This window comes from Eurytemora carolleeae, unplaced genomic scaffold, assembly GCF_000591075.1.
Source record: "Eurytemora carolleeae unplaced genomic scaffold, Eaff_2.0 scaffold277, whole genome shotgun sequence".
NCBI classification, from domain to species: Eukaryota; Metazoa; Arthropoda; class Copepoda; order Calanoida; family Temoridae; genus Eurytemora; species Eurytemora carolleeae.
In genome coordinates, this window is record NW_019396330.1 from 210,571 (window position 1) to 230,224 (window position 19,654).

General features: G+C 33.2%; 1 protein-coding gene across 1 annotated transcript in view; it reads left to right on the forward strand.

Annotated features, from left to right (window-relative positions):
• The window catches only part of LOC111701068 (isotocin receptor), a 46,437-nt gene that overhangs the window by 24,482 nt on the left and 2,301 nt on the right, over positions 1-19,654 (forward strand). The window contains exons 11-19 of the mRNA XM_023472200.1: positions 768-836; positions 2,741-2,832; positions 5,896-5,979; positions 8,275-8,362; positions 9,777-9,824; positions 11,057-11,125; positions 11,477-11,515; positions 15,334-15,451; positions 16,665-16,709. Of these exons, the coding sequence (XP_023327968.1) occupies positions 768-836; positions 2,741-2,832; positions 5,896-5,979; positions 8,275-8,362; positions 9,777-9,824; positions 11,057-11,125; positions 11,477-11,515; positions 15,334-15,451; positions 16,665-16,709 (652 nt within the window). The remainder of the gene's footprint in view (positions 1-767; positions 837-2,740; positions 2,833-5,895; positions 5,980-8,274; positions 8,363-9,776; positions 9,825-11,056; positions 11,126-11,476; positions 11,516-15,333; positions 15,452-16,664; positions 16,710-19,654) is intronic.

Here is a 19,654-nt window from a genome sequence, read left to right on the forward strand (position 1 = left end):
CTTTTAAACCACTTAAACTTAAAGTGTTTATGTTAGTCAATTCTATTCTCTTTCAACTCATTCAACTTTTTAGTTTTAATTAATAGATTACAATAGACTATGCAATACTTACATTAAGTGTATTTATTACATTGAATAAAAATAAAAAGGTATAGCTATTGACTTTACACAATTTACATTCTATGATTCTTAAAGGGACAGTAAAGGAAAAATGAAAGGGGGTATAGGTTAAAAGCTAATCTCTTTAGCTCTTGATCGCGACCCATGAAAGTTTTATCTGATGTTCCTGTCTCGAGAAATTGATATAAAACTGTGTTAAAATTATATGAAAATTCATATATGTAAAATTTAGAAAATCTTAAACTTAAATCACGTGACCAGAACTNAGATACAGATACAGATACAGATACAGATACAGATACAGATACAGATACAGATACAGATACAGATACAGATACAGATACAGATACAGATACAGATACAGATACAGATACAGATACAGATACAGATACAGATACAGATACAGATACAGATACAGATACAGATACAGATACAGATACAGATACAGATACAGATACAGATACAGATACAGATACAGATACAGATACAGATACAGATACAGATACAGATACAGATACAGATACAGATACAGATACAGATACAGATACAGATACAGATACAGATACAGATACAGATACAGATACAGATACAGATACAGATACAGATATATTTTTTAAGTTTTGATAAACTTATTATTGTATATTTAGAGTTTATGTGAGAGCGGTGAACTATTTGAAATGTGCTGGGCAGACTTTACTGGTGTAATCACGTCAGAGGTAAGTTACGCTGTTAAGGACCTAAATCTTATCTGATCTGAAGAAATATACATTATTAAGAGCTTGTTTTTAGCTACGCTTGTGACATTTAGATCTCGATTAATAGTTTGTTTGATAGCTACGCTTGTGTCCTTGTGTGGCATTAAGAGCTCGATTAATAATTTGTTTGATAGCTACGCTTGTGTCCCTGTGTGGCATTTAGAGCTCGATTAATAGTTTGTTTGATAGCTATGCTTGTGTCCCTGTGTGGCATTAAGAGCTCGATTAATAGCTTGTTTGATAGCTACGCTTGTGTCCCTGTGTGGCATTTAGAGCTCGATTAATAGCTTGTTTATTTTCATTTTTTNGGCATTTAGAGCTCGATTAATAGCTTGTTTGATAGCTATGCTTGTGTCCCTGTGTGACAATTAGAGCTTGATTAATAGCTATTGTCCGTATTGACACCAATAGCTAACAAGATCGCGCCCAGTGGTAGTGGCGTTGATATAGTTCATGGGATTGTGGCCGTGTGGATTGTGTCCTGGTTAACTTTGATAGTGGGCGGGTTGTACCTACCTGGACTGATACAGTTTGGGACGAAGTTTTAAGAGTACGACATTTACTAAATATCAACATCTGGCTCTGAAAGAGGGAATGCGGCTCGGCAAAAGAAAGTTTTGGGGCTTGCCTTCCAGGAAGTTTAATATAATTCCTGTCACGTCAAAACTGCAAATCAAATAAAATCAAATACCCCTCAGCGATTTTAATAACAGTTCAGTGTGGGTAATAAAATCATATATATCTTTAACAAAACTTTTTTCTTGCTTTATATTTGTTACAAAAGAACTCTGGTTTGGTTTGATTTATGCTTTTCATTTCTCTCCTTTTTACTTTCCTTTTTTCCTAAATAAAAGAAAAAGATAAAAAAATAAAAGGTCTTTACATTTAAATATCTCTTTTTATTTAATTAAAATATAGTAGTAGTTCTCATTTTTATTATTATAATCATCTAGTATAAATTTGGCTGTTTTTTAATTTCCAAAAAAAACGGTTGATAATTGAGGCTCTGAACTAGGCTTCAACACGAAAAGGTGTAAACACGCATCATAGGAGTTTAAAAAGTTAATGCGTGTCCAAAATTTGCTTCAAATTTTTGCTAATATCATTAAATTGAACTGATGCTCTGGCACACAAAGGGGAATAAAGGGGGGGGCAGCAATATTGTTTTTACACCATAAACATCTTATTTGAGTCAACTCTAAGGCTGAGTATTTTTTTTGCGAGAAGCCTCAAAGGCTTTATAATGTTGTGTTGAAGTTTTGAAAAATGACGGAAAACTGGTAATTACAGTGAAAACTCTTAAAATGGGTATTTTATATGTAAACGAATCAGAGCCCAACCAAACCAATACTTGGGCGGGCTTGTGGCGCCCCTGCATCTCTGATTAATGGTTGTTAGAATCTATTTATATACCTATTACCTAGATTATCTTGGATCCGTTGTAATTGTGTTAAAAGAGCTATAAAGTATATGTGTGTTTCCCGAAATAGTTAGCTTTAGCAAAGACGACATTCTAAATGTATTGCTGATTTACAGGATCCATTCTAGGATAAATATATGAACGGGAAAATTAATTATAAAATTGAAATCATTATAAATCAATGCAAGCTACAATTGATACAATGTTCGTAAATGAAAAGATTATCAGAATATATTCATTTTGTCCATTCCCACCTTGAGACACAAGACAAATGCATTTTAATAGGAGTATTGTGACGAAAACCAGTCACCCCCCTTGACCCCCTAAAATACCCCACCGTGTGGCATCAGCTAAACTTTAATTAGGCACATTCTGTAGATTTTGTCATTTAATCGTTTATTGGTATTCAGAATCAGATTTTTTAAAGTTTATTTTTTCTTTCTAGGCGTATGTTCTTTTCTACACAGCGGCAAACTTCTGCTTTCCACTGATTGTTCTCTCTCACAGCTACTCTGCTATCTGTCTAGCACTTTGGAGGTATATATATACAGCTACTCTGCTATCTGTGTAGCACTTTGGAGGTATATATATGTACAGCTACTCTGCTATCTGTCTAGCACTTTGGAGGTATATATCAGGGGTCAATATAATTCCCTTTTCAATCCCATTTGGGATTGACGAATTTGAAAGAAATGGGGGCAAATTCTTTAATTGGGGGCAAATTTTTTTTATATGATAATTAAAAAAAAAATTGGGGGCATTTTTTTTCGAGAAAATCAGCTTTTTTGGGAATTATATTGACCCTTGGTATATATAGATAGATACAGAGCGTCCCATATCATATTAGATTATCTCCAATCTTTAACACCAAAATAAACCCTTAATACTCAAAAAACTTATCATTTTCCGTAAGACAATTCTTATATAAGCCTTATGTTATTTTTCAAAATGATTCATGCTAATGAAATTTTATAATTAGTCCCGAAAATCGTAATTTAGACCCGTTCTCGGGTNAATAAACGTCAAAACGGCTGAACCGATGTGGGACCTCACATGGCCCCAGGGAAGGTTTATGGATGATCAAAATTAAAATAAGTGCCTCTGAACTTCTATTTTCATTGATTTTTGAAAATCCACAAAATTATTTTATAACTGAGCTTGACATCTGGATTACAATTTTCAGTCTCTGGGTCAGCTGCAGGTGCAAGTCTGTCTGTTTTCTTGTATCAGGGAGTTCGTTTTCTCAAACTCTTTGTAATCTTCTTGTGTTAAATCTTCATCCAACTAGATAGATAGATAGGTATATAGATAGATATATAGTTAGATAGATAGATAGATAACGTTTATTGCTAAAATACATGTATCTGTGTACAGAACGAGATTTCAATTACAAATTGAGGATTATATTAACAGTACAAGTATAAAGCAAGAAGGTGGAAAATAGCTCTTGGCTGTTTTGATTATTTTTTCCACCTAATTTCAATAATGATAACAACACATTTCAATTAAATAGATTTAAGGAGAACAATTAGAGATATATATATATACAGCTACTCTGCTATCTGTCTAGCACTTTGGAGATATATATATATACAGCTACTCTGCTATCCGTCTAGCACTTTGGAGGTATATATATACAGCTACTCTACTATTTGTCTAGCACTTTGAAGGTATTTATTAAACAACTGCACTTTGGAGGTTTATATATAGCTAATCTGCTATCTGTCTAGCATTTTGGAGGTATATATATACAGCTAATCTGCTATCTGTCTAGCACTTTGGATGTATATGTACAGATACTCTGCTATCTGTCTAGCACTTTGGAGGTATATATACAGCTACTCTGCTATCTGTTTAGCACTTTGGAGGTATTTATATAACTACTCTGCTATAAGCCGCAGCGCTCGGCCCAGAAAGTGTCTTAACCTAACCTAACCCTAAATAATAATAAATAAATGGATATAATTGACCATGTGGCCATAGCGCTCGGCCCCCTAGCCTGTCCTAGCCGCAGCGCTAGGCCCAGAATGAACCTAACCTAATCCTAAACTGTTTTGAAGATTTAAAACTTTAGTCTGATTCTGGCTTGGCTTCCATAATGGTCGGGTTGGCAACATTTATTGCTGCAAAACAAGGTGGTAGGATCATTGTAGATGAACAGGGATACCATTACAAGAAGACAAGTGTAAACAAGAAGATGGGTGTAAGCTATTTGAGGTGTCTTGATAAGATTGCTGAAAAATGCGATGCTATTCTTATCGATGAATCTGGGATAATTAAGTCCGTTAAACCCGACCATGCCCATGGAAATAGGTTTGTGAAGAATAAAGTTCGAGCTGTTGAGCAGGAGAAAATAATGGCTGCTGCAAACCTGCCTACAGTTGCCCCAAGAGCAGTTTTTGCTGATATTACTGGAACTGTAAACCAAGAAATGATGGATTCTGCTGCAGCTTATATTATATTATATGTATATTTATAATCTTTTTTTCAAAGTTTTGTAGACAAAAATATTCATTGCATTGAAATATAAATACAGAAACCAATAATTATTTTTTCAGTATACAAATTTGTACAGTGTTAGTAAAAAAGAATGGATAACAACTTAACAGGTATCTAACTGTCTAAATGATAAAAATATTTTTTGATTTGAATCATAGGAAACTCGCAACCCTCCTATCAATTTTGTACATGGATCTTATGTTAGACATGGATATAATTGACCATGTGGCGGCAGCGCTCGGCCCCTAGCCTGTCCTAGCCGCAGCGCTCGGCCCAGAAATTGTCTTAACTAACCTAACCCGTGGCCGCAGCGCTCGGCCTCCCAGTCTGTCCTAGCCGCAGCGCTCGGCCCAGAAAGTGTCTTAACCTAACCTATACCTAAATAATAATAAATAAATGGAAATAATTGACCATGTGGCCACAGCGCTCGGCCCCCTAGCCTGTCCTAGCCGCAGCGCTAGGCCCAGAATGAACCTAACCTAATCCTAAATAATAATAAAAAAATACTAACTGTCAAAATTAAAAAAAATTTGCCCATTTGTCGCATTTTTTGACCCTTTGTCGTTTGACCCTGTGTCGTTTGACCCTTTGTCGCGTTTTTGACCCTTTGTCGTTTGACCCTGTGTCGTTTGACCCTATGTCGTTTGACCCTGGGTCGTTCAAACCCTGGGTCGTTTGACCCTTTGTCGGTGAATCCATTTGTTAGTATATATATACAGCTAAATTTTTATAAAATGAAGAAGTTCCACGTACAGAGTTATTCACAGAAAATCAGAGTCTATGTCCGGAATCAACTCGTCCACTCATCCACTCGTCTACTCGTCCATTAGTCCACAGTCCCTTTAATATCTAATAAATTGGGAATGATGGTTGACTAGTCTGCAATCACTTTAATATCTAATAAATAAGGAATAATGGTCCACTAGTCCACAGTCCCTCTAATATCTAATAGATTAGGAATGATGGTACACTAGTCCACAGTTCTTTTAGTATCTAATAAATTCGGAATGATGGTCCACTAGTAAACAGTCCTTTTAATATCTAATAGATTAGGAATGATGGTCCACTAGTCCACAGTCCCTTTAATATCTAACAAATTAGGAACGATGGTCCACACGCTGTACCGAAGACGATTGTACTCTTCGAGAAGGAAAATGTGGAGACTCTGTCATACAGTGGACACAGGTACAGTACAGTACAGTACAGTACAGTACAGTACAGTACAGTGCAGTACAATACAGTACAGTATAGTACAGTAAAGTACAGTAAAGTACAGTATGTATCAGTACAGTACAGTACAGTTCAGTACAGTACATTACAGTACAGTACAGTACAGTACAGTACAGTACATTACAGTACATTACAGTACAGTACAGTACAGTACAGTACAGTTCAGTACAGTACATTACAGTACATTACAGTACAGTACAGTACAGTAGTACAGTACAGTACAGTACAGTACAGTACAGTACAGTACAGTACAGTGCAGTACAGTACAGTACAGTACAGTACAGTACAGTACAGTACAGTACAGTACATTACAGTACAGTACAGTACAGTACAGTACAGTACAGTGCAGTGCAGTACAGTACAGTAAATACAGTACAGTACAAAATTTATAATGTTGGAATCTTCAAACATTTTTATTAAAACTGAACCATTTTGTATATATTCCATTCAAGAACAGTAATATTATGTTTTCAGGACTCCTGTACATACATATTCCTTGTCAAAATCACTTAATTTATTAGTCCTCTTTTAATCAATCAATCAAATTAGAGAAACAACAAAAATCTGGGAAGGAATTGGGTCTTTACCACAATCTTAAATTTTCTAATCCAAACACCTTTGTTACCTGATGGCGTAGACCGTTAATATTCTAAACTTAGTTTATTCGAAATATCTAACATTGAGTTGCACAGATGTTAGAAAGTCAGAGTTTGTGTTAAAGACTCAATCTCTCTCTCTTTTAATTACAAAATTTCAAAATATAGCTTTAAGGCGCAATGCACCCTGAAATAAAGTATTAGTTGACGGGATGAAGTATAGATATATATGCCCTACTAAACTTAAAGTTTGATTTGATATAAAACTTTATATTTTGGTTCGAAAATATCTAAAACTTGTTGAAGATGAACGAAATGTGAAAAATTAGGTTAAATCTAGTTTCTCAAGGTTGATTATAAAGTGTCATGATTTCTATATTTACTCTGTTTACTGAATCTATATTCTCCAGGTAAAGGGAATGTTAAAGATATATTATCTGATAAATAATGTTGAAAATATTGTCGTTTTTCTAGTTTTAAAATTTTTGAATTCCTATTTTCTTCACTTTTGTAGAGAAACCACAATTAGAAATATTCTATTTTCAAGATTATAAACATTATTATCTAGTTCATTTATTCATTATTAATCCAGAGAGAATACTATAGATGTTTCTTGCCCCAAAATAAAAAAATGGGGTCATCGAGTTGAGGTGTGCGCGTTGCTACTAAGTAGATGTGAAATATTTTGAGATTGTATCATACATAAGTAACAAAGTTGGCTACTAAGAAGATGTGAAATATTTTGAGATTGTATCATACATAAGTAACAAAGTTGGCTACTAAGAAGATGTGAAATATTTTGAGAACAAAGAATCTGCGCGTAAAAAGAAATAAGAGAGAATATGATGATATAGGTTGTAAGGTTACTTAAGGTTAATGTCGTGATTTTGGCGTTGCATAAGTATTTGTCTGAGATCAAACAAGGACCCTATCTTGATATCTTAGGATTCAATCATTCTTCTTAGTGCTGTTTAGTTCAGAAAAAAAATTAATGCAAGAAAAAAGTCCAACAAAATATTTTAAAATTAGTTTGAAGGAAAAAATGTTCAACTTATATCAACCAAAATAATATCACCAACTTACAAACATGGAAATCCCAACAAGACTCTTTATTTTTAGTACATTCTGCTTGTTAAAAGAAGTAAAAAGTAATTTAGTTGCTTGTCTCAAGAGTCATGGTTCTTCTAGAATTTAATTCAGTCGCCGTCGCATTTATGATAACATTGAAGACGACTTTCAATTTTAATTTGGATTTATATGGGATTAGTTTTACAGTGTTAGGTTCGATTTGCAACACTATAAAGGAGCTGTACAGTGTACAGTGTACAGTGTACAGTGTACAGTGTACAGTGTACAAAAATCTAAGATGTTTTATGCATTTCAAAATTTAATTCTCTAAAAGTTTGTTTTGTCACACTGAGAAAAGGCTGGCTTATTTAAATATCATATTTCAGATGATGAAAAGATTAAATATTTTACAGATCTTTGTTAATCCTTTTAAAAGTAGAAATAAAAAACTTATTTTGAAAACAAACTATAATCACAAAACACTATCTATAAAGTGCCGCATATATGATGCTCATTAATTGTTCTGAGGAATATCATCGCTACATTATACAGTATTTTGGGGATCACTGTATGTGAATTATTTAAGGTTCCGTTGGGTGACTATCAAGGATTCCGGAAATGCTCGAACGGAAACAGAAAGTCCACGCTCCGAGACTACTGCGTTTCAACCAGAGGTAAATTTTGTTAAAATAACATAAAATTTAATTTTAATACCATTCTTACCCTTCACCGTGACAAGACGTGAGTGTGGGTGTGTGCGCTCGGTCATCTGGCACTAATTATCTATAAGTTCATGTATAGATAGTTCAGTCAACAATTTATACAGGGTGTATAAAATGGCTGGTAGGAAAAATGCAAACCATGAAAAACCTCCAAGGGCTACTAACTCCAAGGAAAATAACAAGTCAGAAAATCACCCAGAAATAGAAATTGCTGCCCTAGATTCTATTCTCAAAAACCTGTCCGATCTAGGAATTGGTTCTGAGACTGATATACAACCTGAAAAATCTAGTTTTGGTACAATTCTAAACCATTTAGTTGAAATTGTGGTTATACTGAGCAAGGAGATATCAGAGCTCAAACAACAGAAGCAAGAAGAGAAGGAGATAAAAAACCAGCTTAGAAAATGTGAGGACGACCTAGATGAATCAAAACAGCGTCAATTAAAAGGAAACCTCATCCTCTCCTGTCAAAAACCAAAACCTGGCAGTCCATCCATCATCAAAAGTGATGAACAGCTGGGTAGCAGCTCCATTTCTGCTCATTGCATAGAGCTAGTAAAACAGAAATACAAAGTAGAGATACCTGAAGGCGATATTCAGGCCTGTCATAGGCTCCCAAATGGATCGGTATTGCTTAAGATATGGCAAAGAGGCCCAACTTCAGCCTGGAATCGACTTTTGTCTGGAATCAAGACTGGAGGAAACANCCCCCCCCCCCCCCTCCATATACAGATACTGTGGCAATTGGCACGACAAACTTTAGTCATTGAGAAATTGATTAAAAAAGTTTTTTCTTAATCTATCAATTGACAAGTTCAACCTGAGTTGGGAATTAATCAATATGGAGAATTAGTTGAACTAGTAAGATCTAGTTTAATTACTTGTGCTGGCCTAGACAACTTATCTTAAGCCGCTTTCCCTTTAAAAATCCTAGAAATTCTGGTAACAAAGTAATTTTGCCGCAGTAAGGGTGGGGGAGGGGGGAGAGTGGGAGAAATTTGTCAACGGTAAAATGTAATAATTAATTGAGTAAACTTCTGAAGGTTTAAAGGGTTTCATACAGGGTTACCCACAAAGAATGAGACTGTAAAGACGACCTAAAACAAGTTTTTAGTTGCTGCAGAAAATCATAAATATAAGGAAACAGCCTGTATAAATTCCGTACAGTCGTCTCTGAAGTCGCATCCTTTGTGGGTAAACCGCTATTAAACAGATTCAGGAAGGAAGGGATTTATGAGTTTCAAAATGGACTCAGAAAATTATTATTATAATTAAACCTCATTTAGAACTATTTTCATTTTCATTTTATTAATAAGATTTTTTATTGCTTTTTATTATATATTTTAGAAATATTTATTATTTTTAGGTTATTCGTAAACCATCAGTCATCCAGACCCTGTTCTCATGGAAACAGGTTTTTAAAAATTTTAATATGTATATGTTTTAAAAAAATCTACCATTTTGTGCATTTTTGAACTATTCACACATATGTATATGATTTTAATCAATTTCTACAAATTTTCGCACATTTGTTTGAATTCTTTTTTACATCATTATACATTTTTACATATTTTTTTACATTGTTCTACTTATAAACACATGTTGTCCGTTGTCACAAATTATACACATGTCTATGTATTTATATGTCTGTATATTCGTACTGATGATTGCATAAAAGCATGAAACAATTTGTTTATGAATAAAATGTTATAAGAAGATTGTTGCGTTTCAACTGATATTATGTATTATATGTATCTATATGATTTATTATATATTTATAAACATTACTAAATATTTTACACTTTATGTATGTTTTTTATACATATTTATTTAAATGTTTTTTCTCATTTCTAAACTTTTAATGCATGATACGTACTATTCTTTCTCACTGGAATGCAACTTAATTTATCATGAAATAAATGCAGTTGTTACACAAAAGTAAAATGGTAACATGTGCAACAGAGTGCCTTAGACATTACTTGCAGCTTATTTTATGGAATGAGTCAGAACATTTTGATGAAATCTCAGCTCTCCATGACAGGATTAAGAAAAATTATTCTTAGCTGTGAAACTTTTCTTCTAGTCATTTAAAGTCAATTTACTCATTGTTTCTTTTAAGACGCCTAAACCTATCAAAATGTAATTGTAAATTTAATTGGTTTAGTGAAGAGTTGGTGGCCATGTTAAGTCTTATTCTAATGAAATTCTAGCCATGAAAATCGACCAAATACAGTGAAACCCTTAATAACGAATACATCGGAAGAATTTTTCAAATGTCGTCTTGACAATTTTTCAATGAGTTTTATACTATATTTCGTAAATTTCAGTATTTGCGAAAATAAATAAATAGCCATGAATATGCGGGAACAGTTTTAAAGAGTTCCATATAATCATTTGATTAAAAGACTAAATATCTGCAACATTCCATTATCAGAAAGTGAAGAATACGACATTTGATGAATTCTTTCGATGTATTCGCTATTAAGGGTTTCACTGTACATTATTAAACCGGTTTTATATCCCAACTCTGTGAAAAATAAGTCGCAACTCTGAACACGTGTAAACTCTGCCAATTGAAACACCTAAACACGTGTTTTATATACCCCCTAAACACGTGTTTTATATACCCCCTAAACACGTATTTAGATTGACCGTGAGGGAGAGCGTATGTCTGTGTCCTCAGAGAGACAGAACTCCGTGGAAAAGTTGGTTCAGGTAAAACAAAACTTTGTTTATGTTCATCAAAAAATGTTCAACTATTTTTGTTTAAGTTTGTATACCCTGTATCGACTGAACAAAACTTTTTTATAAGTGAAGTTTTTCGTAATTTAACATCAAATATTGAAGAAAAAAAAATATTTTTAATGGTACGTTATAAAAAGAAACAAGTCAAAGCTTAATATTGTTTTATAACCTTTTATTTTCTAAAGAAAAATTGAAGAACAAGTCAAAGCTTAATTTTGTTTAAAAACCTTTTATTTTCTAAAGAAAAAATTGAAGAACAAGTCAAAAACAAATTTTGTTTAAAAAAATTTTATTTTAAAAAATCTTAACAAATTTTTTTAGGTTGTTTCCAACACTACAACATGTATTTCAAGAGCAAAGGTAAACAGTANAGGCAAATAGGGAGGGAGGGGCAGACCAGGCAAATAGGGAGGGGGGTATCTAAAAGGGGTGTGAGTTAATTACATCAGATTCCTTAATTGGATAAAAAATGAACTAATAGGATACTACAGGTTGTCCCACGAAACATGACAGTTGGTAAATAGTTATGAAAGTCGTCTTTCCTATAATTTATTAGATATTAAAGGCTTTTTTGCGGTTTAATTCGTTAAAAAAAAAAAATTCTGAAACATATTTTATTTTTAAACCAATTTTACTATAACATGACTACCAATAATTATTTGTATTATTGTCTAATTGATATCAAACAACTCAATAAATTATGGAAGAAGACATTCTAAACTATTCACCAACTGTTATGTTTCGTGGGACAACCTGTATCTCATAATCTTGTCCTTGATTTGATTCTGGCCTCATCTCATCTTTTTGACAATTTGGAAAACTTGTCTCGACACCTTCGACAAGTGCCAAATTCATCAGTTCAAGATTTTTTGTACACACTGTACTTAACATTCCAGAGCTGAAAACTTTAGAATGGGATATCCTTAATCCCGATCGGTTAATTAATCTGAAGATTAATAACAGGAGGAGAACAAGCATTATTTAATCTGGAGATTAAGAAAAAGAGGAGATCAAGCATTGATTTCGATATCCACCATTCTAAAATTTTCAGCTCAGTTCATTTGAGCTAGAGCAAGTACAGATCTCAGACTAGGCAAAACGGGACGGTACACTAAATAAATCATTCCCTTCTATATATGGAGATTAATGTTTTTAATTTGAAACCTGTCCAGTCTCTCGGATTGAATATTTAGTTATTCTTCCTACCGTTGATGTCGCTTCTTGCCATAATCAAAAATATATATGAGCCTGTAATTTAAAAAGAATTAGACCTGGGTTTAGAGCTTTATCTTAGACCCAAGAATCAGCTGACGACAGTTTATGTCACGTGAACCAATCTCATATAATTTAAGCGCGGTGAAGAAACCGACATTGATTGGTTTTAATGGCGATATTCAAGATTTAATTAATAAATGCTTAATTTTTCGATTTTTAGATTTTTCGTTGATTTTTTTATTAAGTTTTAAAATTAAATAACTAGTTTAAAATTGGACTTGACTGGAGAACAAAAACTAGGACTAAAATGTTATTAGGCTCAAGCCTTAGTTTTAATGACTGCTTAGTCTTGAAAGTCTTGCTTGATTTAAATCTGGAAGATATAACCAGATGTCATGCCTTTTCGTTAATCCATTAATGTTTAATGCTGATGCATTAAAACTTTACAAAATACAGATAATGGATGGACATTAGTGTTAAAGAAATTGTTAGTTAAAAGAACAGTGCAGAAAGTACAAAACTACATAAAAATATGCATTTTCCATAGTTAGGCTTCTTTTAACCAGTAAGATGAAACTTTTCTATATATTTTTTTAAATTAAGATTAAAATAAAATGATAACACAGAGCAGATAATGAATAGAGTGCTGGTAATTCATGAAAAATTAACACCGCCATTTTGCTGTACTGTAATTTGAAAATTATTTTGAATCTTCAAAAAAAATTATTTTATTTGACACATTTGAAAGCATAGCAGGAGGGGGTGGGAACATCATGTGTGTGTGTCTGTACAAAAGAGTGTGTGTAAGGAATACCGAACTCATCTGCAAAGCAGTGCGTCTGGCTTTTTTATGCCAGATCAGCGCCATTTCCTTTCCCTTTATTCCTATTCCCTGAAGCATAGGCGTACGTTATTGTTATGATGTACTGCTTATAATATTTGAACATTTACAAGAAATGTACACTGAGCTGAAAACTTTAGAATGGTGGATATCTGGATTAAGGCTTAATCCACTCTTTTTCTCAATATCCAGATTAAATATGGCTTGTTCTCCTCTCATTTTTAATCTTCAGATTAATTAAGAGAGCAAGATTAAGGATATCACATTCTAAAGTTTTCAGCTCTGAACTCCTTTCCTAGCCGAGAGAAAATAAAAATGTATACTCCGAGGAAACTCTTATTTATGATTTATCCTCTACGTATTTTCTTCTCTGTGCATGATATTATATACTGTACAGTGTACACAGCAAATATTAAATCAGATTTGTAAAGGTCAACATAAAATAGGAGAGCAAAATGCATTGTACAAATATTATTTGGCTAAATTTGTTATTTCAATTTCAAAATATTATGATAATAGTAGAACTTGAAAGATAATTCTAAATTTGATTCATTTATTTTCCAGGTAGAAAATTTAAAAATGGAAATATGCAGTGGTTTCTGCAACATTTTGGCTTCTTGCTTCCGGATCCGCAAAAAACTTGCTAAAAATTCAGTTTTTGGTCACAAAACATAGATCTCAACTGTTGTATGGTTGGAATCTCAATTAACTTTGCTTCATTATCTAAAACTAATATTTTTATGCTAAAAAGAAACTAAGAAATCAATATTAAAAAGAATTACTACAGGGTGAGTCAAAAAAAAGTGTGATTTACGGCGCCTGGTGCAAAATTGTACCTTTTTTTGTGCAACTGTCCTGTATGGTGTTACTTCAATATTTTTTGAAAATTTGTATTTTTTTGGTACTCCAATCGTCAAAAAAAAAATCCGCGAACCTTTTTTTCTCTCAAAATCAAAAGTTCAGAAAAGCAAAAATGTGTATATAAATTATTTCTATCGAAATCTAAAATTTTAAAAAGATTGAATCACAAATTCACAAAACATTCGCAAAATTGTAATGAGAAAATTCCCAATTGTTAGTTCTGGTCTATTTTTTAAGGAAAAGTTATTGAAATTCTCTAGTTCCTTTCTTCTTAGTAAATTCTAAAGTATTAAATATACGCTGTTCAGTTGAAACCTTAAGAACCATTGAACAACTATTTTTTCCGTAAAAATTATACCAGAACTGAAAATTGTGAATTTTCTTATTACAATTTTGAAAATTTTCTGCGATTCTGTGATACAATCTTTTCAGAATTTTAGATTTCGATAGAAATAATTTATTAACACATTTTTGTTTTTCTGAACTTATGACTTTGAGACAAAAAAAGTTCGCGGATTTTTTTTGGGCCATTGGAGTACCAAAATAAATACAAATTTTCAAAAAATATTGAAAAAACACCATTCAGGAGAGTTGCACAAATAAAGGTACAATTTTGCACCAGGCGTCGCAAACCACACTTTTTTTTACTCACCCTGTAGAAATAGAGAGTCAATAATTACAGTCAATTATTTGAGATGTAATAACATTGTAGTAAACCCCATATTATAATCCTGAACATACCAAGTTAAATTACGTTGTACATTGTATGTAAACTTAACTATGGTGTTAATATCTGTATTGTGATAACCTAATTATTTGAATTTGAAACATAAGAGTTGAGATTTAGACTGTGTGTCCTTTAAAACCGGAGAGTTAAGCCTGGTTGAGGTATTGCCTGTGTGGCATTTAGAATCAGAGAATAAGTCCTGGTTGATCTTGGTAACGAGTACACTTCACTATAGTTTCAGTAGAAGTAAATATTTCCATTTACTGATAGCGCCCATTGAAGGATTCATAACTCTAATTGGATAATGAGATAGATAGAAAGATAGATGTTACTATTTCTATTGGTTTAGAATAGACAACTAACACATGACTGAACCCTCATTGGATAAGACGGTAATGGACTCGGCATACAAGAGTGACCTGGATAGATACGTCTAGAGTAAAATTGTTATGGAGTAGGTATTTGCTACATGATAAGTTAAAATCATATTGGGCTGGACTATACAAGAGTATCAGAAAACGTTATCTATTTAAGGTGAAAACTGTTAAACTGACCACAGCAGTGATTGCGTGCTACATCATCTCTTCTCTACCCTTTATCATTGGTCAGCTTGTAGCTGTATACGGACCCACTGATACTGCTTCCTCTATAGGTCAGTGTTATAATAAATATATATAATTGGTCTGCTTGTAGCTGTAAATATACGGACCCACTGATACTGCTTCCTCTATAGGTCAGTGTTATAATAAATATATATAATTGGTCTGCTTGTAGCTGTATATATACGGACCCACTGATACTGCTTCCTCTATAGGTCATTGTTATAATAAATATATATAATTGGTCAGCTTGTAGCTGTATACGGACCCACTGATATTGCTTCCTCTATAGGTCAGTGTTATAATAAATATATATAATTGGTCAGCTTGTAGCTATATATATACGGACCCACTGATACTGCTTCCTCTATAGGTCAGTGTTATAATAAATATATATAATTGGTCAGCTTGTAGCTGTATACGGACCCACTGATATTGCTTCCTCTATAGGTCAGTGTTATAATAAATATACATAATCGGTCTGCTTGTAGCTGTATATATACGGACCCACTGATACTTCTTCCTAGATATAAATTCATAGAAATCATCAAATACATAATATTTTCAATATGAACAAAAAAAAATTTATAGGTTGTCACATTATTCCCATGTTTAATGGAACTCTTCTATAATCTTACTTATATTTCAATATCTGTAGATAAATGATTTTCATAGATTTTTACTTGATCATTTTCTAAGAATATCTTTTTCAAATTTTACTCAAAAAACGGCTATATGGGGCCATGCAAGCCACCTAGGTCATAAACAAACATTTTTTCAGTTTATGGAAAAACAAGACAAATAAACAGACAAGGCTTTGATATAAACTAGTGCAATAACTCAGCTTTGTTTTCTTTACAAGACTCAACCTTTTTAACTGAGACCTTTTAAACATTAAGCTAAGAACATTCCCGTGGTTCTCTCAAGTTCACAAATCAAAATTCGAAGCGAAGCAGTCAAGGAGTTCCTGAGTTATGATCGGAAATACAAATAGACAAACAAAGATTACAACTTTATGTAAATAGATATGTAAAGTGTGAACTCTATTTGTCTGTTTGTTTGGATGTTAGATCATAACTTATGAACCCATTTGAATGAGGACATTTTAAGTTGATTAGTTTGACTTTTATTGGTGAAACTTAGTTCAAAGGTACTGCTGGGTACTGTTCCTTTTACGAACAATGTTTTTTATTATTAAAACTTTAAACACAACTGATTGATCTAAGATTTATCTCTTAGAGAAATAATTAATTCTAATAATTTCAGCTGTTCATCTGGAAACCCTGCTCTACCTTCTTACCTTGAACTCAGGTAAACTTTTTAAACCAAGAGCAGGGAGAGATTTGCCGCCATGATACCTCGCACTTCAATATCCGAACCACTTTATGGCGGTTCTGCACTCCCTTCCTCGGAGTAGAACAATATCAATCTAACTTTAACCCTTACTTCTACGTCCTAAGAATGAATTCATTAATTAGAATATTATCATAGCCTTAACACTTGAACCTGGCTTCCAATACCAGAGCTGAAAACTTTAGAATGGGATATCCTTAATCCGGATCGGATAATTAATCTGGAGATTAAAAATGAGAGGAGAACAAGCAATATTTAATCTCGAGATTAAGAAAAAGAATGGATTAAGCATTACTCCCGATATCCACCATTCTAAAGTTTTCAGCTCAGGTTACATAACGATATCCTGTCTAAACTCTTGAACCTGGCTTCCAATACCAGGTTTCATAACGGTATCCTGTCTAAACTCTTGAACCTGGTTTCCAATACCAGGTTTCATAACGATATCGTGTCTTAACAATTGAACCTGGTTTCCAATACCAAGTTTTATAACGATATCGTGTCTTAACACTTGAACCTGGTTTCCAATACCAGGTTTCATAACGATATCGTGTCTTAACACTTGAACCTGGTTTCGAATACCAGGTTTCATAACGATATCCTGTCTTAACATTTGAACCTGGTTTCCAATACCGGGTTTCATAACAGTATCGTGTCTTAACACTTGAACCTAGTTTCCAATACCAGGTTTCATAACGGTATCGTGTCTTAACACTTGAACCTGTTTCCAATTCCAGATTTCATAGCGGTATCCTGTCTATACATTTGAACCCTGGTTTCCAATGCCAGGTTTCATAACAGTATAGTGTCTTAAAACTTGAACCTGGTTTCCAATACCAGGTTTCATAACAGTATCGTGTCTTTACACTTAAAACCAGGTTTTAAATACCGGGTTTCATAACGGTATTGTGTCTTAACACTTGAAACCTGGTTTCCAATACCAGTGCTGAAAACTTTAGAATCAGATATCCTAAATCCCGATTACTTAATCTGAGTATCCAATGGACACACTTTTGATTTTCTTCTTAAACCGTTCGTTCGTGGATATAGAAAAGAAAAATCAAAAATAGTTTTTTTTATTTAGGGAGTCCCTCCCATTTCTGTATAAAATCTTAAATGGCGCGCAAAATTTCAAATTTATCGGCTTCATCTACACGACTCTGATTGGATGATTTTTATACACTTTTCAGGATACAAGTACAAGATTAGGTTAGTCTCGATATTGAGAAAAAGAGAGGATCAAGTATCAATCTCAATATCCACCATTCTAAAATTTTCAGCCAGGTTTTATAACGAAATCATTTTATAACACTTGAACCTGGTTTTCAATACCAGGTTTCATAACGGTATCCTGTCTAAATACTTCAACCTGGTTTTCAAAACCAGGTTTCATAAAAAATAGTGTCTAAACACCTGAACCTGGTTTCCAATACCAGGTTTCATAACGATATCCTGTCTAAACACCTGAACCTGGTTTCCAATACCAGGTTTCATAACGATATCCTGTCTATACACTTGAACCTGGTTTTCAATACCAGGTTTCATAAAGATATTCTGTCTTAACACTTGAATCTGGTTTCCAATACCAGGTTTCATAATGATATCGTGTCCTAACACTTGAACCTGGTTTCCAATACCAGGTTTCATAACGATATCCTGTCTTAACACTTGAACCTGGTTTCCAATACCAGGTTTTATAACAGTATCGTGTCTTAGCACTTCAACCTGGATTCCAATACCAGGTTTCATTACAGTATCGTGTCTAAACACTTGAACCTGGTTTCCAATACCAGGTTTCATAACGGTATCCTGTCTAAACACTAGAACATGGTTTCCAATACCAGGTTTCATAACGGTATCCTGTCTAAACACTTGAACCTGGTTTCCACTACCAGGTTTCATAAAGGTATCCTGTCTAAACACTTGAACCTGGTTTTCAATACCAGGTTTCATAAAGATATCCTGTCTAAACACTTGAACCTGGTTTTTATTACCATGTTTCATAAAGAAATCGTGTCTTAACACTTGAACCTGGTTTTCAATACCAGGTTTCATAAAGATATCCTGTCTTAACGCTTGAATCTGGTTTCCAATACCAGGTTTCATAACGATATCGTGTCCTAACATTTGAACCTGGATTTCAATACCAGGTTTCATAAAGATATCCTGTCTAAACACTTGAACATGGTTTTCAATACCAGGTTTCATAAAGATATCGTGTCTTAACACTTGAACCTGGTTTCGAATACCAGGTTTCATAACGGTATCCTGTCTAAACACTTGAACCTGGTTTCCAATACCAGGTTTCATAACGGTATCCTGTCTAAACACTTGAACCTGGTTTTCAATACCAGGTTTCATAAAGATATCCTGTCTAAACACTTGAACCTGGTTTTCAATACCAGGTTTCATAAAGATATCCTGTCTTAACACTTGAATCTGGTCTCCAATACCAGGTTTCATAACGGTATCCTGTCTATACAATTGAACCTGGTTTCCAATACCTGGTTTTAAAACCATTTTCCTTTTTTCTCAATGAATGTATTGAGATCAACTTATAGAAATATATTTCAGAGATATCTTATTTCAATTTTTTATATTTAGTTCTGTATAGAGTACATTGAATAGGCATTATAACCATAATAAACTAACTTTCTTCTTTATAATCCATTAAACTTATTTATCAAGGTTAACTGACAATTTTCCGACGAGCTTTAGATCAAACATCTCCAAAAAATATATTAGGGTTTATTCAAAATTGGCGTTTGAACTTGTATTTGCACCTCTTTATATATAATTATATAAAATAAATTGCAATAATAAAAAGTATCATAAATTAAGGGAAATATAAGTTTTATCTCACCGTCTATTCACTCCATAATCTCATGGTTTGTCTGAAACCA